The sequence below is a fragment of the Pan troglodytes genome, chromosome 10 (assembly GCF_028858775.2).
Source record: "Pan troglodytes isolate AG18354 chromosome 10, NHGRI_mPanTro3-v2.0_pri, whole genome shotgun sequence".
Classification (NCBI taxonomy): Eukaryota; Metazoa; Chordata; class Mammalia; order Primates; family Hominidae; genus Pan; species Pan troglodytes.
Window position 1 is genome coordinate 98,973,973 of NC_072408.2, and position 16,053 is coordinate 98,990,025.

A 16,053-nucleotide genomic window follows, 5' to 3' on the forward strand; every position below is an offset into this window, starting at 1 on the left:
GGCTGAAAATAACCAAAGATGGCCAACTCACAATGAGAAGTTAAAATACATGTTCCAACAGTGTGAAAGAAGGTAGATAAATCATGCATCACAATGTAACAATAGTTAAGAGTTTGGATTCTGTGATCAGAAAAGCCTGAATTCAAATTGTGAATTAGCTGTTTGCGAGCTGTCTGGCTTTAGGGTAAATTACTTAAGCTCTCTAAGCCTCAGTTTTCTATCCATAAAATGAAGATAAAAAATACTGACCTACTTGCCAACCTCATCCAGTTGTTGGAAGGTCAAATAAGAATATATATTGATAACTTGAAGACTCACAAGTACAATTTGTCGGAAATACAACTCCATTTAGTCTACTGACTTGGGACAAAACTGCCATAAATCAAGACAACTACTAGAAAGTGTACTCAAATCTGCTCATAAAGCAATTGTCAAGTCTAATCATTTTATGGCTTATGGTCATTTATGGAATCTTCTCAAATAAAGTCCAATTTGTTAGTCATCTTTTCCTTCAAAAATTTAGGGATGGCTCAGAACAAGAGGGAAAAGATACAGGGCCTTTCTTGCTAAGCCATAACTACTAAAAATAATTAAATCACCCATCTACAACTTCGATAATTCAGTTCTCTTACAACCATGCATATCAATGTTACAAAGACCCTAAGACTTAAAAAAAACTTCTGAGAAACAAAAATGTGAATTTCAACACACAGCAACACATAGTTGAATATATGGGAACATATAGATTTCAAATTGGTGTAACACAATTTGGATATCTGTTGGCTGTAAAGGATGACTTAGTTTTATTATTATAAAGACTTATGCAGATAAGTTAAACTTATACAAGGCAATCCTCTTTGTATTGCTACACTAACTTGTCATTTTCAGACTTACCACTTAAAGAACATAATTATGAGTTATTTTGGGGAGAGCAAATATTCATCTACTTTAGTGAAAACCTAAAGAAATAGTCTGTAAATGTTTCTGATCATGCATCCTATCAACAAAATTTTTAGTGTATGTCAAATATATGTATATTTGTTTAGAAAATGTGCCACATGCTTTTGCATGCACACATGAAAATACATACAAAAATATTCTAAAAGAATGACAAAATAACTTTGGAGATAACTATCTAGAGAATCACTAAAAGTAAATGTACTCATGGGTTAAGTATCTCCTATTAATGCTACAATTTGAAATCATACATAGTGTTTGATGTAATATTCTCCAAATACAGGGATCCAGTTAACTATAATGGTACTAATGTGATGTTATATGTCTGGCCTACACTTGGTTATTTTTCTACCACCAGGAATGGAGTCACAAATGGCCTTCACAACTTAAAGGTACAAGAAAAGAGGCTATAATCAAGTGGTTTGTAACAGACACCTTTAAAAATAGTCTCCCTTTAGAAAATACTGAGACATTTGTGCTTCCCATCCACACCTCCCCCAAAACCAGTTCCCATGAAGTTCCACCTGTACTACCACTTTCACCTGCATGTTCACAGAAACAAATTGAGTGCAGAGTCTCCCTGACAATTCATGAACTGCAGAATCCCCAGAGTAGAGATTCCTAAACTCTGCCAAGAGACTGTGCTGTGCAAACCTCTCGATACACAACTATGACCATAGCAAATGAATTTTTATCACCAAACCTTGCAATTCCTTCTCAGTTTAGCTTCCCAGTTTTCATTTTCCCCATCCTTTCCCTTTTTATCCAACTCTAGATTCAAATCATTTCACCTTTGAGCATCAGTACTCTCTTCTAAGCATACGTAATTCCCAAAAGAACACTGCATCTTCAATACTAAAATGATAAATACCATGAAAAGTCTCATAAATAACAGTCAGAAGTTGAACTCCATTTTTTTATTCCTATCTTGGACATACTGAGCAATACGAAAAGTGATAAGCCAAGTTAAACCTGCAGTCAAAAAAAAAACTGGTGTCAATCATACTCCACAAAGTGTTGAGGAAATGGTATCAATCCTCAGGATTAATACAATCTAAGGCTTACTTGTTTAGGAGCATTTCAAAAATATAACACTTAACATCAGAAGAAAATGATCTATAGGGATAAAGAAAATAAAGATCTATAGGCATAACCAGAAATCAGATCTCATAATGTACAGATTTCTCTATTTACAGTCCCATATATTAAATGATTTAAGGACTCAGTTAAGCAGCTGGGTCGGCTGGTAATACAAACTATCTTACTGTAAAAGATTTTGTGATACTGTTATATTGTGTTCCAAATATGAAAATAACCAGTTATATTTCGATAGCAGCCATATATAAAAGTTCAGTGGCAGAGACTGAGAGATAAGTCTAAAATGTTGGCAGTCCGTATACCTTCAGATAAATAAGAAATCTATTCAGTTTTAGACAATCCAAGATATACTTTTTGAAGACTTCCATGAATAGATAAAACTATTGACAAATGTTCTCCATCTAGCCTATCAAGAGGATTTTATCACATCATTTGAAATAGGGGTGAAAAGGGGAGAGGAAGTATCTTTAAACTTCAATATGCAAAATACAACTTCAGTTATCATACCTCTCTTCTGTAAAGAGGAAGAAGAGAGAGTATCAGAAATGTTAAAAGTCACGCAGGGAGAAGTCCAATAGTAGATTTATTTGCTCCCAAGATTAAAGGGAGCCTGGAAACCTGTAGTCATTAAACACTAGCCATCGGGAATACGGCTTCCTTCCTTTTAACTTGAAGGCCAATTTCATAAACTGCAACACCTATACAAAACAAAATTAATTACTTGCAATGTGTGAGTTATAATGACTTAAGGAAACTATTTGTGCAATGTACCTGAAAGCCACTTTCTGGTGGCCTTTCCAGTCTATTATTATAGAAATATTGCACATAAGGGTAAAGACATGAGATTCCCATTCCAGATGACAAAGATAACAGCCGCATTATCCTGCATGAACCAGGGTAACTCTTGCTATACAATCCACTTGAAGCCTTGTTTCAACATTACAGAGGGAGGCACTACTTAAATTTGGAAAAAAGGAAATAATTTCAAAACTACCTGTTAAAACTTAGAAAGTAACACTCCTCAAACTTACTGCCAATCCCAACTATGAATTCCTGGTGCCAAAGGCAACAATAATTTTGAAAGTAGTCATCCTATCTTAAAAGGATTTATAATAAAATATTTCAAAACATTCCCCAGAAACAGTGAACAAGAAATACATCACAAACAGCTACTGTACCGCAGATACAGGTTCAGCTCAATTGTCTGGGGAAGGTAAGGTTAAAGTCACAGGAAACAGCTGGTCTCAGAGTGATGTGTGCAAGCCTTTCAACGACAAACTTATAAACAGCTCCTCACAAGCCAGACATCACCTGAATTCTAAAATAAACATTTTTATTAACTGTTTCCATCATTTTCAAAGATTAAAAAAGTCTGATGTCAAGATCTTCAAAAAAAACTTTCCATTTGAAAAAAGGCTTTACGATAAAAAAAAAAAATGGTTGAGGTACTTAGTTTCAAAGGAGTTACCAGATGAAATGTAGTTGGTAAACAATAGTAGCCAGCACTGGGGTGAGACCCATTTAAAAACAACCCTACCTGGTGTTTTTATTGTAATTCAAGTTTGAAATACCGAGGAGCTTTTTCACAGAATAGGTTTAAAAATAAAACCATAACAATTGGCAAGGGTAGTCCATGTGTTGCGGGTCTACGAATTCTAACTCTCGAGAATGGCGTGCCAATATCCAGACATTTGTACTCTAAATACCTGCATATTCAGTGGCCTATTCCTGTGTTGTCTACAAAATCAGAATAATTTATTCCTGCGTGTAGAAATAACTTCTTAAATGTTATTTGAGATTACTAATTTCAAGTAATTACTAATTTTATTTCAGACTGCATATTTCCAGTGTCAACATGTTTACATATATACCAAAAAAAGGCCACTATATGTTAACTGTGTAGAGCAAAATTCAATTTTTCCACTTTCAATTTCCACTGAAAAACGCTGTTATCCTCTACAACTAAACAGCAAGTCCTTCTATTATATGGGGTAGTGGAGTAACCTACACTACAGCATTATCAAGGTTCACTTAGGTTCTTAGTATTTATCTGAAATAAAAGTCTGAAAATGAGGAATCGAGAAAGTCAGCATTTCAACTTTTGAGAATAAAAGTTCATAAACATACCTTTTGTTGAATTCCAGCTTATGTGATTTTTATGTAAATCTTGCAGGTGATGAAAAGCAAAAAGCAACCAATCTCTCTGTGGTGTTTAGCCTGTTCTTTAAGACTATGGGTCACCTGCCCCGGGGAAATTTCTAATTGAACAAAGAATCCATGGGGCAAAGTAATTGTTTTTCAAAGGTGGGTCAGAATGGAACATTTCTATCTTCACTTCAACAGGGAAGCAATGAAATGTAATCCTTTGAGTATCACATTTTTGGTAGATGCTACCGTGGTCTCTTATCCTTATTTCATGAGATCATTAGCCTGTGAATGTGTCCATGTTTTGACTTTAGAAATTTTTAAAACATGCTACTCCTGTGTTTCCTGTAAAACCTAAACATGTATATACAGAGCATCTTCATTCCTCATCAAATGTTTTTCCAGCATGACCAGTGTGCAACAGATATTCAGTTTATAGAACCTGTCTTCTAAGAAAAAATACTTTTAGCTAAACCTCTATAATCATGACAAGAGATTGATTAAAATGCCAAGATAAGAAACAATTTATTATAGAGAGAAGAAAAATTTCTCATCCAAAATATAGAAATCTGTACAACTTTGCCACAATCAATATACATGAACTGTACAAATTTACACCAGTTCATAATTTACCAAATAAAAGATGACTAACAAAGTTCACAAAATAGATGGTGGTTTGTGGAAAAGACTTTTACCCAATTAAGTACAAGGAAAGTTACAAACCAGACCTCCACTTTCTAAAAATAAGAAGTTTACTCAGTCTTAGAAAACTACAAGCTAGCAAATGTACAGAGAGCTGGCTGGTGCTAACACCACAGTTGAGACAGTGTCTTTTTAAGGGTCTTTTTTAAAGCCTGTTGCCATGGCAGATTCTGGTCACTTGCTACTTTCAAGGCCAAAAACACAATACAAGGTCTGACCATTTCCCCAGGTCACGCTTACTAGTTTGTCTTTATGTACATTTATACATATTTAAGTGCTAGGTAAAAGTCTTGCCGTAAAATTTCCAGTACTACCATGTTTAAAACGTTTAACTTTCCTATTAAAAGCTGCCGAAAAGGTTAACAATAACAACTTTCAAGTGTAATAGTGCAAATTCCCCTGCGAGATTTACTGCAGAGAAAGATTCTTTGAAATACAGATTTTCTTTAAAGGGATTGATGTAAAAATTTAGGTATGTCTGGGAGAAACTGAAACCACCCTAGGACTTCCCTCCCTAGCAAATAAAGTGATCATTTACTTGGACTCACAGGCTATTAAAATTAATCATTGAAAGGTACTGTCCAAACTATGGCACTGTCACTTAAAAATTTTTTTTTTTTTTTTACCATTCTATCTTGTGCCAGATCTTCACAGCTGTGACATGGTTTAAATTCCATAATCCATCCCCAAGAGGAGCCCACCCAAAGCAAAAATCAAATTTATCCATCATCATCAGATGATCCATCCACAGACTATATCTTAACCTGATACAGTCATCATATTGTAGTTTTTGGAAGGGCTCGTTCTGCCCAAGAGAAGTTCCTCCTTACAGCTGATTCGGCTGTCTACCATTTGCACGTTGGTGCTGTTTTGAGTGCTACCTCCTGCTGGTGAGGCTTCATACAGCACACAGATGGAGCCATCCTCTCCAATTCTGTAGGACACTTCATAGGGGTCAACCCAGAGTGTGAGTTCACTTGGGAGAAGCCTGAACAGCTCCTGACTGCTCAGTCCAATCCGCTGTGCTGCCTGTCCAATCAGAGGATCCATTTTATGGTTGATGCGAATACAACGGTAACCCGATCCCTTGCATGGCTTTTCTGGGAACCAGTGATGTTTATAATGTTCTATAGAAGAAAAGAAGAACAGAGAAACAACGCTTAGGATCGTTAGCTCCCACTGCGGATTCCTCCTACCCCAGGCTCCTTTGAGGAGCGAAAATGAAAACTATCAACTTTTTAAAATGTCCAGGATTGCATCCGTTGTTGTGCATGTGCGGGGATGGAAAAAAGCGGGCAGGGTTTTAGAAATAACACAGTAGTACCGGACAAAACAATCTCCAGGAACCAACCGGTTGAGCCGCCAAAACAGGAATCAGGCGCGCAGCCTCGGCCAGTCGGGAAGCCACTGGCACCTATGGCCAGGCGAGAAACTGTTTACTTTCTCCACCCCACCCCAGATGCACACAATGGAGTTGACGGCTTTGGAGATGAGAAGCGCCACCGGACTGTTAACCCCGAAGGGAAGAAAAACAAGCAACCCTAAACCACGCTCTGGGCAGGGCTGTAATTGTGCCGGTGACAAATCCGATGATTAATGGGCAGGGGCAGGAGGCGCGGGGAGACGGCACGTCCGTTCCGAGCTGGCTCCGGGGCAGCGGCGCAGCTTCCCACCCCGGGGCTGGACCGCCGACCACGCAACGGTTGGAGGGGGCTGAGGAAATGGGACGTCGAACCCACCCTAGCCCCACGGCTCCTTTGTCCCCAAATCCGCCGACGGTCCTCGGACCGCAGCTCCCGCCTCGGTGGGCTTAAGTTTCTTTGTTGTGCGTGTTTTCTTCTCCTCTCCGTTTTGCCAGCTGGGGGGAAGGGGGCGCCCTCCGTCCAGCCCCTAAAGCCTCGCGGGGAGCCGCTGTTAGCGGCCACCCAGCGCAACCACACCGGTCCCGCGGCGGGGCCCAAGCACGACCGGCCCCGGGGCGCTGCCGAGGTTCCCGCAGCCCCGACGGCCGGACTCTGACCCAGGGATGTGGGGCCCGTGTCCCTCCGACGCCCTCGCCCTGCTCACCTGCCAGCAGCTCCTGCAGGCTCTGGCTGAAGGTCTGCAGCTGTCGCTCGCTCGTGAGCCCCTTGGTGCGGAGAAACTTGGAGATGAAGGACACGGCGGCGGCGATCTCGCCTATCATGGTGGCGGCCCGGGTGTAGAAGGGATGCATGGGGGCGGCGTGCGGGGGCGGCCCGGGGCGGCCGGGGCTCGGCGGCGCGGCCCCGACGGCGGAGCAGCCACCCCGGGCTTCCTCACCGGGCGGAAGGCTGAGAGGAAGAGAGGGCGTGAGGGGCGGACGACTACTTTTTTCTTTCTTTCTTTAGACTAAAAAAGTTATTTTCGAGACAGGAGGCGGCAGGAGAGAGGAAGAGACGAGCGATGGCGGCCTGGTCACATCGCTCGGACCTCCCCAGCCGCCTCCGCCTCCAGCTCCGCAGCATTCGAAGATCTCAAAAGCTGCATTTCCAGCTCCGAGGGGCGAAGAGATGCAAGCGCCGTGCAGCACCCTTTATAGTGCCACGAAAAGGAAGTGGCGTAGCTGGAGCGTGATGGCCGACTCCAGCCAATCCGAATATCGCACCATTGTGACGCAAGACGGTTCGGAGCCGAAAGGGGCGGGAAAAGAGTCCAGGAGGCGGGTCCAGAGATAGGGAAGAGAGGGAGGAGCTGACGTAATCCGCTTGTAAACAAATAAACCCGGAGTGGCGGCTGGAGACCCAGTTGCTTGTGTCGAGGGAGGGAGGGAGGGAACCGAGGGTGCGCGTGTGAAAGCTCCGCCCCCAGCCCTAGCTCCTCCTTCCCGCTTCAGCAGGTCCAGGCTCTGCGCCAGTGCATCCTTCTGCGAGAGGGCGCTGCCTGGGCCCGCTTGCCCTGGAGTGTAAGTGCTGGGTAAATAAGAACCGCCTGGCGCAGGCTGTGTCTACTCTTCGCGCCGCCTTCTCAGATCGGGCTGCATGTCCCCACTCCGTGTTTACATCTCGTTCCCGCTCCGGGTCTCGGTGACTGGCTCCTCAAGCCGGAGACGCGTGTGGTGCGGCGCGATGCGGGCGCCAGCGCTGTGTGTGCTGGCGGTGCGCTGCCTGAGTGCGGGGGAAAGTGGAGGGAACGGTCCTGCGGGGCGTTCTGTCCAAGAAAAAGGACTGCAGCCTCGGGGAGCCAGGGTCCCCTCGCAGACGAGCTGCCAACGCCGCGGAGCCATTTCTGTTCCACCCTAGGGGAGGAGTAGGGGGATATCTTTGTAAAAGTTTAATTGCAAAATAAGTAGGTTAGTAAGGCCATTTGTGGTTGCTGTTTCAGTAACTTCAGCAGTCAACGGGGAGAAGAGTGGAAACCTTACTGGATGCGGACAGGAGAGCCAGTTACTGAAAGCAGATACAACGCGGATCCTGTAAAGAGTGGTGTGTATCCAAAAAAAAAAAAAAAAAATCTGTACAATGTATTTTAAAACTTGTGTGCACAAAACCGAAGATTTTCTTTTTTACCTAGTCCAAATGCCGTCCTAGCCTGAGTCCTGCTCTTTATAAAAATAAAATAAAAAGAATTTGAAGCTTGTGAAAGTATTAAGTGTAGACATTTAAGTTTATTTGAAACCCTACCAAAAAAAAAAAAAAAAAAAAAAACCTTAAAAACCAGTGTAACAGGAAGGCGGGAGCCTGCTAAAACGATTAGGCCTAAGACAGGGTTAACCCCAACTCCATTAAGGAGAAGGGGGAAAAGAAAAAAAGAAAGATGAAGGGAGGCAGGCAGATGGAGAAAGCAAACAGGAGGCAGAAGTTGAACTCTACCAGATGGAAATAAATATCCCGACCTTAGTTGATCATCAATATTGCAAAACACACCACTTTGAGTGTTTTTTTTTCTTTTTAATACTGAGCTAAAGGATATAGAAATGAAGCAAAAATAATGACATTATAAAACAGGAGAAAACGTTTCATTGTTTAAAAAATATGTAAAACTCGATTTGAAAAAATAACTTCTAGATTATTTTTTCATTAGTACACATAACTAAGTAGTTACATGTGAAAAAATTAAAGAGTGGTTTTTTTTTTCTTATAGAACTTTTCAGATAGAACTCTGCTTAAAAATAGTAATTTCACTGGAGGCATGAAACCTCTTTTACTACTCAAAAAGAAGATCGAGAAGCAAAAGTAAATTCATGAAATTACCATAACACTAGAATAACAACTCCTGGTCTCCCACCTAACCTGACCCACCCTTAGTTCCCTGCTTTCACTTACATTGTCGTTAATGTGTCACTGAGTACAAATTAGGAGGCAAGTGAAAGTTTTTCTCTTCTAAACCTGGTCTCCAACTTGGCCTCTCGGTCGTGTGCTTAAATTGTCTCATCTAAAAAACAGAAATATTAAATCAACAAAATGCTAGGATTGGACTCAGACTTCCCCCAAGCCCTTGTTCTCCATACTATTTTTAACTGCCTGCACTAGCAGCAGCAGGACCCCTTCTGAAAGCCTTATAAAACCAGTTGAACAGGGTTAACAGAAAGTTTAACCCACAGACTCAGGGAAAGTTACTTCCCGCACTGAGTTTTTAAAATTATATATGTGTGTTTCCCACCTTAAATCATCCCATTAGGAGACAAACTGATTTGAGAAACTACAGTAATTTTTAACTTGGGAATCTACAGAGTACTCAGAAAAAAACTGGAAATAAACATTAGTCTTAAACGTAAGCCTTAGATGGTACATAATGTTCATTGCTAATAGTTTTCAATTCCTGACATATATATGTTTAGTCACATTTTCTGGAAGTTTAGTCAGGCCCTTCCCATCTGGGAAACAAGCAGGTATTTCTGGACAGCTTTTGAATTACAAAGGTGCTTTCTGTGTTGTTGTGCTAAGTTTACCAAGGCTCTCCCAAGTACTTTATTATTATCATGCAATTTGATAGTAATTTATGAAATTTTTTTTTTTTTTTTTGAGATAGAGTCTCGCTCAGTCACCCAGGCTGGAGTGCAGTGGCGCGATCTTGGCTCACTGCAGCCACCGACTCCCAGGTTTAAGTGATTCTCCTGCCTCAGCCTCCCGAGTAGCTGGGATTACAGGCATGCACCACCACGCCTGGCTAAATTTTGTATTTTTAGTAGAGATGGGGTTTCACCATGTTGGCCAGGCTGGTCTCAAACTCCTGATCTCAGGTGATCCACCCGCCTCGGCCTCTCAAAGTTTAGGGATTACAGGCGTGGGCCACCACGCCTGGCCTGTCTAATTAATTTCTAAAACTTAGAACATTTCTAATCAAAGTATTAAAAATCTTAGGAATGCTGTCAAAACAAATTCAAAAAATGAACCTGGGTTTTAAAATAAGTTGACAAATAAAAGCACAAATATTAGATATTGTTTCCCCAGTTGGACCCGCCCTTTCCCTGAAGGCACATTAGGGCCAGGGCCTTCCAGACTGAGCCAGAGGCAACCTGCCTGTTGCTAGTCAGCTAGCTGCAGTCACTAAAGTTGTGCTTATTACGCACCTACTTCCAGATAGAGTGCTAGGTGTCTAGAAAACTCACAACTTAACCAATAAGTACAGAGTCAAGTGAGAGAGTTCTTGAGAGAGTGTTAATGGCAAATAGAGACAGGGCATTTATTTATTTGTGTGTTGCGGAGCAGAGGGAAAATAAGAAAACCCCAAAAGTGAATGATCTCAGCTAAGCCAATGAAAGTGACCCAAGATTAGTTCTCCTTGGAGGAAAGGAAAGGGCTTGATCTTGGAGTATCTTAAAGGCATAAACCAAGGAGGATAAGTATTGTTGAAAAAACTGGTAGATGGAGGCAGGCATAGGGTACTTGAGAGTACTCTTGAGAGTATTTTTAGCAGACAGATTATATGATCAGATTTATCTTTAAATAATTTAGCTTTTCTTGTGGGCTTATGTCTTCAACTAGATACCTATGCCTCTTATTTATCTATTTTTTTGTTACCCACAGAAAGGAGAAGACCACTTTTAGTTGCCTCCCTGCTAGCACCCTGACTTGCTCTGCTTGAGTAAGAATCCAAGGACACAAGCTAAGACATTTGCACTGGGTTTAGATCTACTGCGATTCAGAAAACACAAAAGAACTTGCAATCAGAGGGTGACACATAATGATTTTAGACAAAACTCAGTTTCTTCTTGTGGAAGCTATTCAGATTGTTTGGAGAGTGGGAGGAAAAAGGAGTGAAGCATCGCTTAACAACAAAAGTAATAATGCAGGTTATTATCATTTTATCATTAACAATGCATCAGTGCTAAGTGTTTTACATGCTTTCTCTCTTTTTTTTTTTTTTTTTTGAGACTCACTCTGTTGCCCAGGCTGGAGTGTGGCGGTGCGATCACAGCTCACTGCAACCTCCGCCTCCTGGGCTCAAGCTTATCTTTCCACTCAGCTTCCTGAATAGCTGGGACTTCAGGCACGTTCCACCACGCCTGGCTAATTTTTGAATTTTTTGGTAGAGACGGGGTTTCACCATGTTGCCCAGGCTGGTTTTGAACTCCTGGGCTCAAGCGATTCACTCACCTCAGCCTCCCAAAGTGCTGGAATTGCAGGCATGAGCCACTGCACCCAGCCATGCTTTCCCATTTAATTCTCTAAGAAACCCAATCGAGTGAGTATAGTTGACAGCATTTAACATATAAGAATACAGTCTTAAAGAAAATAAGTAATTTACCCAAGGTTTTACAGCCAGATTTGAACTCTCAAGTCATGGACTACAAAATTTGAGCTCTAAATACCTGGTAGGGTTTTCAAGGGAGCTCCTGATATTACCTTTCCTAAAAAGGACCTTGAGAAATAAAACCTGATAAAGTTAGAAGACCATCTGGAGATGAGTAGAGATAGTAGAAGGAAAAAAAAAAAAATCAAAACTCAAGGCAGCTGAGGGGACATCTCATAGCTGACATAATCTGTAAGATACAGCTACATTTATTAAAAGGCCCACTGGAAAATGAAACAAGGAACATATTAAAATGTTAATCTGCCAAATAATTTAACTGGAATGAAAATTATCCCTAGGTACAGATAAGAGAAAGTAGCAAAAGTGCTTTCTATTTAAGTCCATCTAAACTTTTCATTTCCCCTTTGGCCTAAATTGACAAAAGGAACCAGGGGCTTGGTCAGTTCCACAATCTCTCTTGCCCAGCAACTGAGGCGGGCCCTGGAGGGTTCGGTGGGGGAGGTGGGAGGGCAGCAAGGAGGGATGGTTTTGTGTCCAGGTCACTGTTGAATCTGATCAGTGGCCTCCGGGAATTCTCACTCAACTTTCTACTGCATAGCTGCAGGGCCATTTCTCAATGCTGGGCTCCTCCCCAAACCTTCTCCTTCCTGGTGCCAGAACCTCCTGACCTATCTCTTTTTAAAGCTCTCACCGTCTATATTGTCACCGGAGGCAACCACGTGGTGGTCAGGGTTACTGAGTGTTTATCTGCACCCCCCAGCTGCCAAAGACCTCTTCAATTTTAAGGTTTAACAGTAGACAGCCGGGCGCGGTGGCTCACGCATGTAATCCCAGCACTTTGGGAGGCCGAGGCGGGCGGATCACGAGGTCAGGAGATTGAGACCATTCTGGCTAATACAGTGAAACCCCGTCTCTACTAAAAGTATAAAAAAATTAGCCGGGCGTGGTGGCAGGCGCCTGTAGTCCCAGCTACTCGGGAGGCTGAGGCAGGAGAGTGGCGTGAACCCGGGAGGTGGAGCTTGCAGTGAGCCGAGATCGCGTCACTGCACTCCAGCCTGGGCGACAGAGCGAGACTCCCTCTCACATAAAATAAAACAAACAAACAAACAAACAGTAGACTGGGGAAAGAGTTAATAAGAATTAACTCTGGAACACTGGAAACTTTGAAAAATCGTACAAAGTTCTTACAAATTATGATCCTGGCGTATAGTATTTATAACTTTCTGAAGGGGGAAGTGGGGTACATGGACCTCCCCTTCCTTGTATTCATTTAGTTTTTGAAACAGGGTCTCTCACTCTGTCACCTAGGCTGGAGTGCAATGGCAGGATCACAGCTCACAGCAGCCTCTACCTCTCGGGCTCAAGTTATGCACGGCCACTCCCCCTACCCCTACCCCGCAGCCTTCCCCACCTCAGCCTCCTGATAGCTGGGACTACAGGTGCGCGCTACCATGCCCAGCTAATTTTTTTGGTTTTTGTAGAGACAGGGTTTCCCTATGTTGCCCAGGCTGGTCTTGAACTCCTGGGCTCAAGCGATCCTCCCTCCTCAGCCTCCCAAAGTGCTAGGATTACAGGCGTGAGCCACTGTGTTCAGCCTCCCCTTTCCCTTAAACTAATGAAGCAAGGGATTGGGACTTCTCACTGGTTCTCCCAATGTGTTCCCCAAACCAGCAGCATCAGAGTCTTCCTGGGACCTCGATAGGAATGCAAAATTCTGCCTTCATTCTAAACCTGTGAATTAAAAACTCTGGGGATAGGGTACTGTCTAGGTACTAATGTTGGAGAACCATTGCTGTGAAAAAGTAATGGCAAAATTCTGTAATTAAAAACAACACTGAAGAGATACCTGCACTTCCATGCTTATTGCAGTACTATTCACAATAGCCAATATATGGAATCAACCTAAACGCCCATCAGTGGATGAATGGATAAAGAAAATGTGGAATATATACACAATGAAATATTCAGCCATTAATAAAAGCATGAAATCCTGTCATTTGCAGCAACTTGAATGGAACTGGAGGTCATTATGTTAAATAAAACAAGCCTCTTTTTTCCTGTGCTGGAAAAACAAAATAATTTTAGAACAATTGAAGAAAAATAAGCCAAGCACAGAAAGACAAATATTGCATGTTCTCACTCATATTGGGAGCTTAAAAAGTGGATCTCATGGGGATGGAGAGTAGATTGATGGCTAGATGGCTACTAGATGCGGAGAAGGCTAGGTAGGAGAAGGGATGAAAAGAGATTCACTAATGGATACAAAATACAATTAAATAGAAGATTTAAGATCTAGCATTTGATAAATCAATACAGTGACTATATTAAATAGTAATCTATTTTATATTTCAAAATAGCTATTAGAGAATAATTTGAATGTTCTCAGTATAAAGAAAAGATAACTGTGTAAGGTGATGGATGCCCCAATTACCCCAGTTTGATTATTACCTATTATATGAATGTGTCACAATATCACATGTACCCTGAAAATATGTACATCTATTAGGTATCAATAAAAATAACCTGGCCAGGCACGGTGGCTCACGCCTGTAATCCCAGCCCTGTGGGAGGCTGAGGCGGGCAGATCACGAGGTCAGGAGATCGAGACCATCGTGGCTAACACTGTGAAACCCGTCTCTACTGAAAATACAAATAAAAAATTAGCTGGGCATGGTGGCAGGCACCTGTAATCTCAGCTACTTTGGAGGCTGAGGCAGGAGAATGGTGTGAACCCAGGAGGCGGAGCTTGCAGTAAGCCAGGATTGTGCCACTGCACTCCAGCCTGGGCGACAGAGCAAGACTCCGTCTCAAAAAAAAACAAAAAACAAAAAAAAAAAACTCACTTTTTTTCAGGTATATACCATATCCAATAGAAATCTCTTTCCTTAAAAGAAAAAGCACATCAATTGAATAGGTAAAAGCTGCCTTTAAAATGAACTAAGTTTTCAGTGAGTTATTTGCTTCCTTTAGGTTCTATAGTCTGGGTAAACTCCATTCTTCCCAGTTTCTGAGACAATAAGCAAGCCACAGCTACTCTTGTCCAGTAATGGTGTTCACATTTTGCTCTCGAGAGAGGATAATACTCAGGAAGCTTGGTAGGATACCCATATAATCAAATGTTGGCATATTCTATACTTTATTTTTACTTTTTTTTTTTTTTGAGACGGAGTCTTGCTCTGTTGCCCAGGCTGGAGTGCAGTGGTGCAATCTCAGCTAACTGCAAGCTCCGCCTCCTGGGTTCACGCCATTCTCCTGCCTCAGCCTCCTGAGTAGCTGGGACTACAGGCGCCCGCCACCACACCCGGCTAATTTTTGTATTTTTAGTAGAGACGGGGTTTCACCATGTTAGCCAGGATGGTCTCGATCTCCTGACCTCGTGATCTGCCTGCCTCGGCCTCCCAAAGTGCTGGGATTACAGGCGTGAGCCACTGCGCCTGGCCTATTTTTACTTTTTGTATACTTTATTTTTACTTTTTCTTTTACTTTCAAAGAAAAACAGCAGGGCTGGGCGTGGAGGCTCACACCTGTCATTCCAGCACTTTGAGAGGCCAAAGCAGGAGGATAGCTTGAGGCCAAGAATTCAAGACCGCCCTGGGCAACATATTGAGAACCCCCTGTCTACAAAAAATAAAAAATTTACCTGGGGTTGGTGGTGTGTGCCTGTAAGTCCTAGCTACATGGGCTACATGGGAGGCTGAGGCAGTAGGATTGCTTGAGTCCAGGAATTTGAGGCTACAGTAAACTATGATGGTGCCACTGCACTCCAGCCTGGGCAACAAAGCAGGACCCTGTCTCTTAAAAAAAAAAAAAAGAAGAAGAAGAAGACAAAACAGCAACTTGTTTTTTTGCTTTTTTTGTTTGTTTGTCTTTATGGAAACTCAAATTTAAAATCTCAAAGTAGATTAGAATTTAGGTGCATTAAGATAAAGTCACAGCCGGGCGCGGTGGCTCAGGCCTGTAATCGCAACACTTTGTGAGGCCAAGGAGGGCAGATCTCGAGGTCAGGAGATCGAGACCATCCTGGCTAACATGGTGACAGAGACAGAGACTCTGTCACCATGGTGTCTCATGGTGTCCCTGTCTCATGGTGACAGAGACAGAGACAGAGGAGCGAGACGACTGTCTCTACTAAAAATACAAAAAATTAGCCGGGTGTGGTGGCGGGCACCTGTAATCCCAGCTACTCAGGAGGCTGAGGCAGGAGAATGGTGTGAACCCGGGAGGTGGAGCTTGCGGTGAGCTGAGATGCAGCCACTGCACTCCACCCTAGGCCACAGAGCGAGACTCTTGTCTCAAACAAACAAACAAAAAAAGATGAAGTCACAACAGTCTCTTTAAACTGGGTAGTCAACTAAAACAAAAGAACATTCATGTTGCAAAAGTACTGTATAACAAAACAAATAAATATAAATATAGAAGGCCTACATATAGATATCA

At 42.3% G+C, this 16,053-nt stretch overlaps 2 protein-coding genes and 1 non-coding gene across 3 annotated transcripts in view; 1 reads left to right on the forward strand and 2 right to left on the reverse strand.

The window, feature by feature from the left end:
- The window catches only part of LOC735687 (uncharacterized), a 157,409-nt gene extending 153,002 nt beyond the window's left edge, over positions 1–4,407 (reverse strand). Inside the window, exon 1 of the transcript XR_010148109.1 lies at positions 4,183–4,407. This is a non-coding gene — a transcript (uncharacterized LOC735687). The remainder of the gene's footprint in view (positions 1–4,182) is intronic.
- A 293-nt stretch (positions 4,408–4,700) lies between these two features.
- BTG1 (BTG anti-proliferation factor 1) lies at positions 4,701–7,658 on the reverse strand. Its single transcript, XM_509262.6, has 2 exons — positions 6,970–7,658; positions 4,701–6,029 (listed from the first exon to the last, which is right to left on the reverse strand). Exons 1-2 carry the CDS (start codon positions 7,115–7,117, stop codon positions 5,662–5,664), a joined length of 516 nt encoding a protein of 171 aa, XP_509262.1. The 5' UTR covers positions 7,118–7,658; the 3' UTR covers positions 4,701–5,661.
- LOC129136671 (uncharacterized) overlaps positions 7,497–16,053 on the forward strand; it is a 43,760-nt gene continuing 35,203 nt past the window's right edge. The window contains exons 1-3 of the mRNA XM_063786189.1: positions 7,497–7,545; positions 7,651–7,825; positions 8,245–8,345. Of these exons, the coding sequence (XP_063642259.1) occupies positions 7,497–7,545; positions 7,651–7,825; positions 8,245–8,345 (325 nt within the window). The remainder of the gene's footprint in view (positions 7,546–7,650; positions 7,826–8,244; positions 8,346–16,053) is intronic.

Excerpts from the sequence above, each read along its gene's own strand:
- BTG1 (XM_509262.6), bottom strand. The coding sequence starts at position 7,117 with ATGCATCCCTTCTACACCCGGGCCGCCACCATGATAGGCGAGATCGCC. Across the intron at positions 6,030-6,969 it reads CCTGCAGGAGCTGCTGGCAG|AACATTATAAACATCACTGG; the intron begins GTGAGCAGGGCG and ends TTTCTTCTATAG.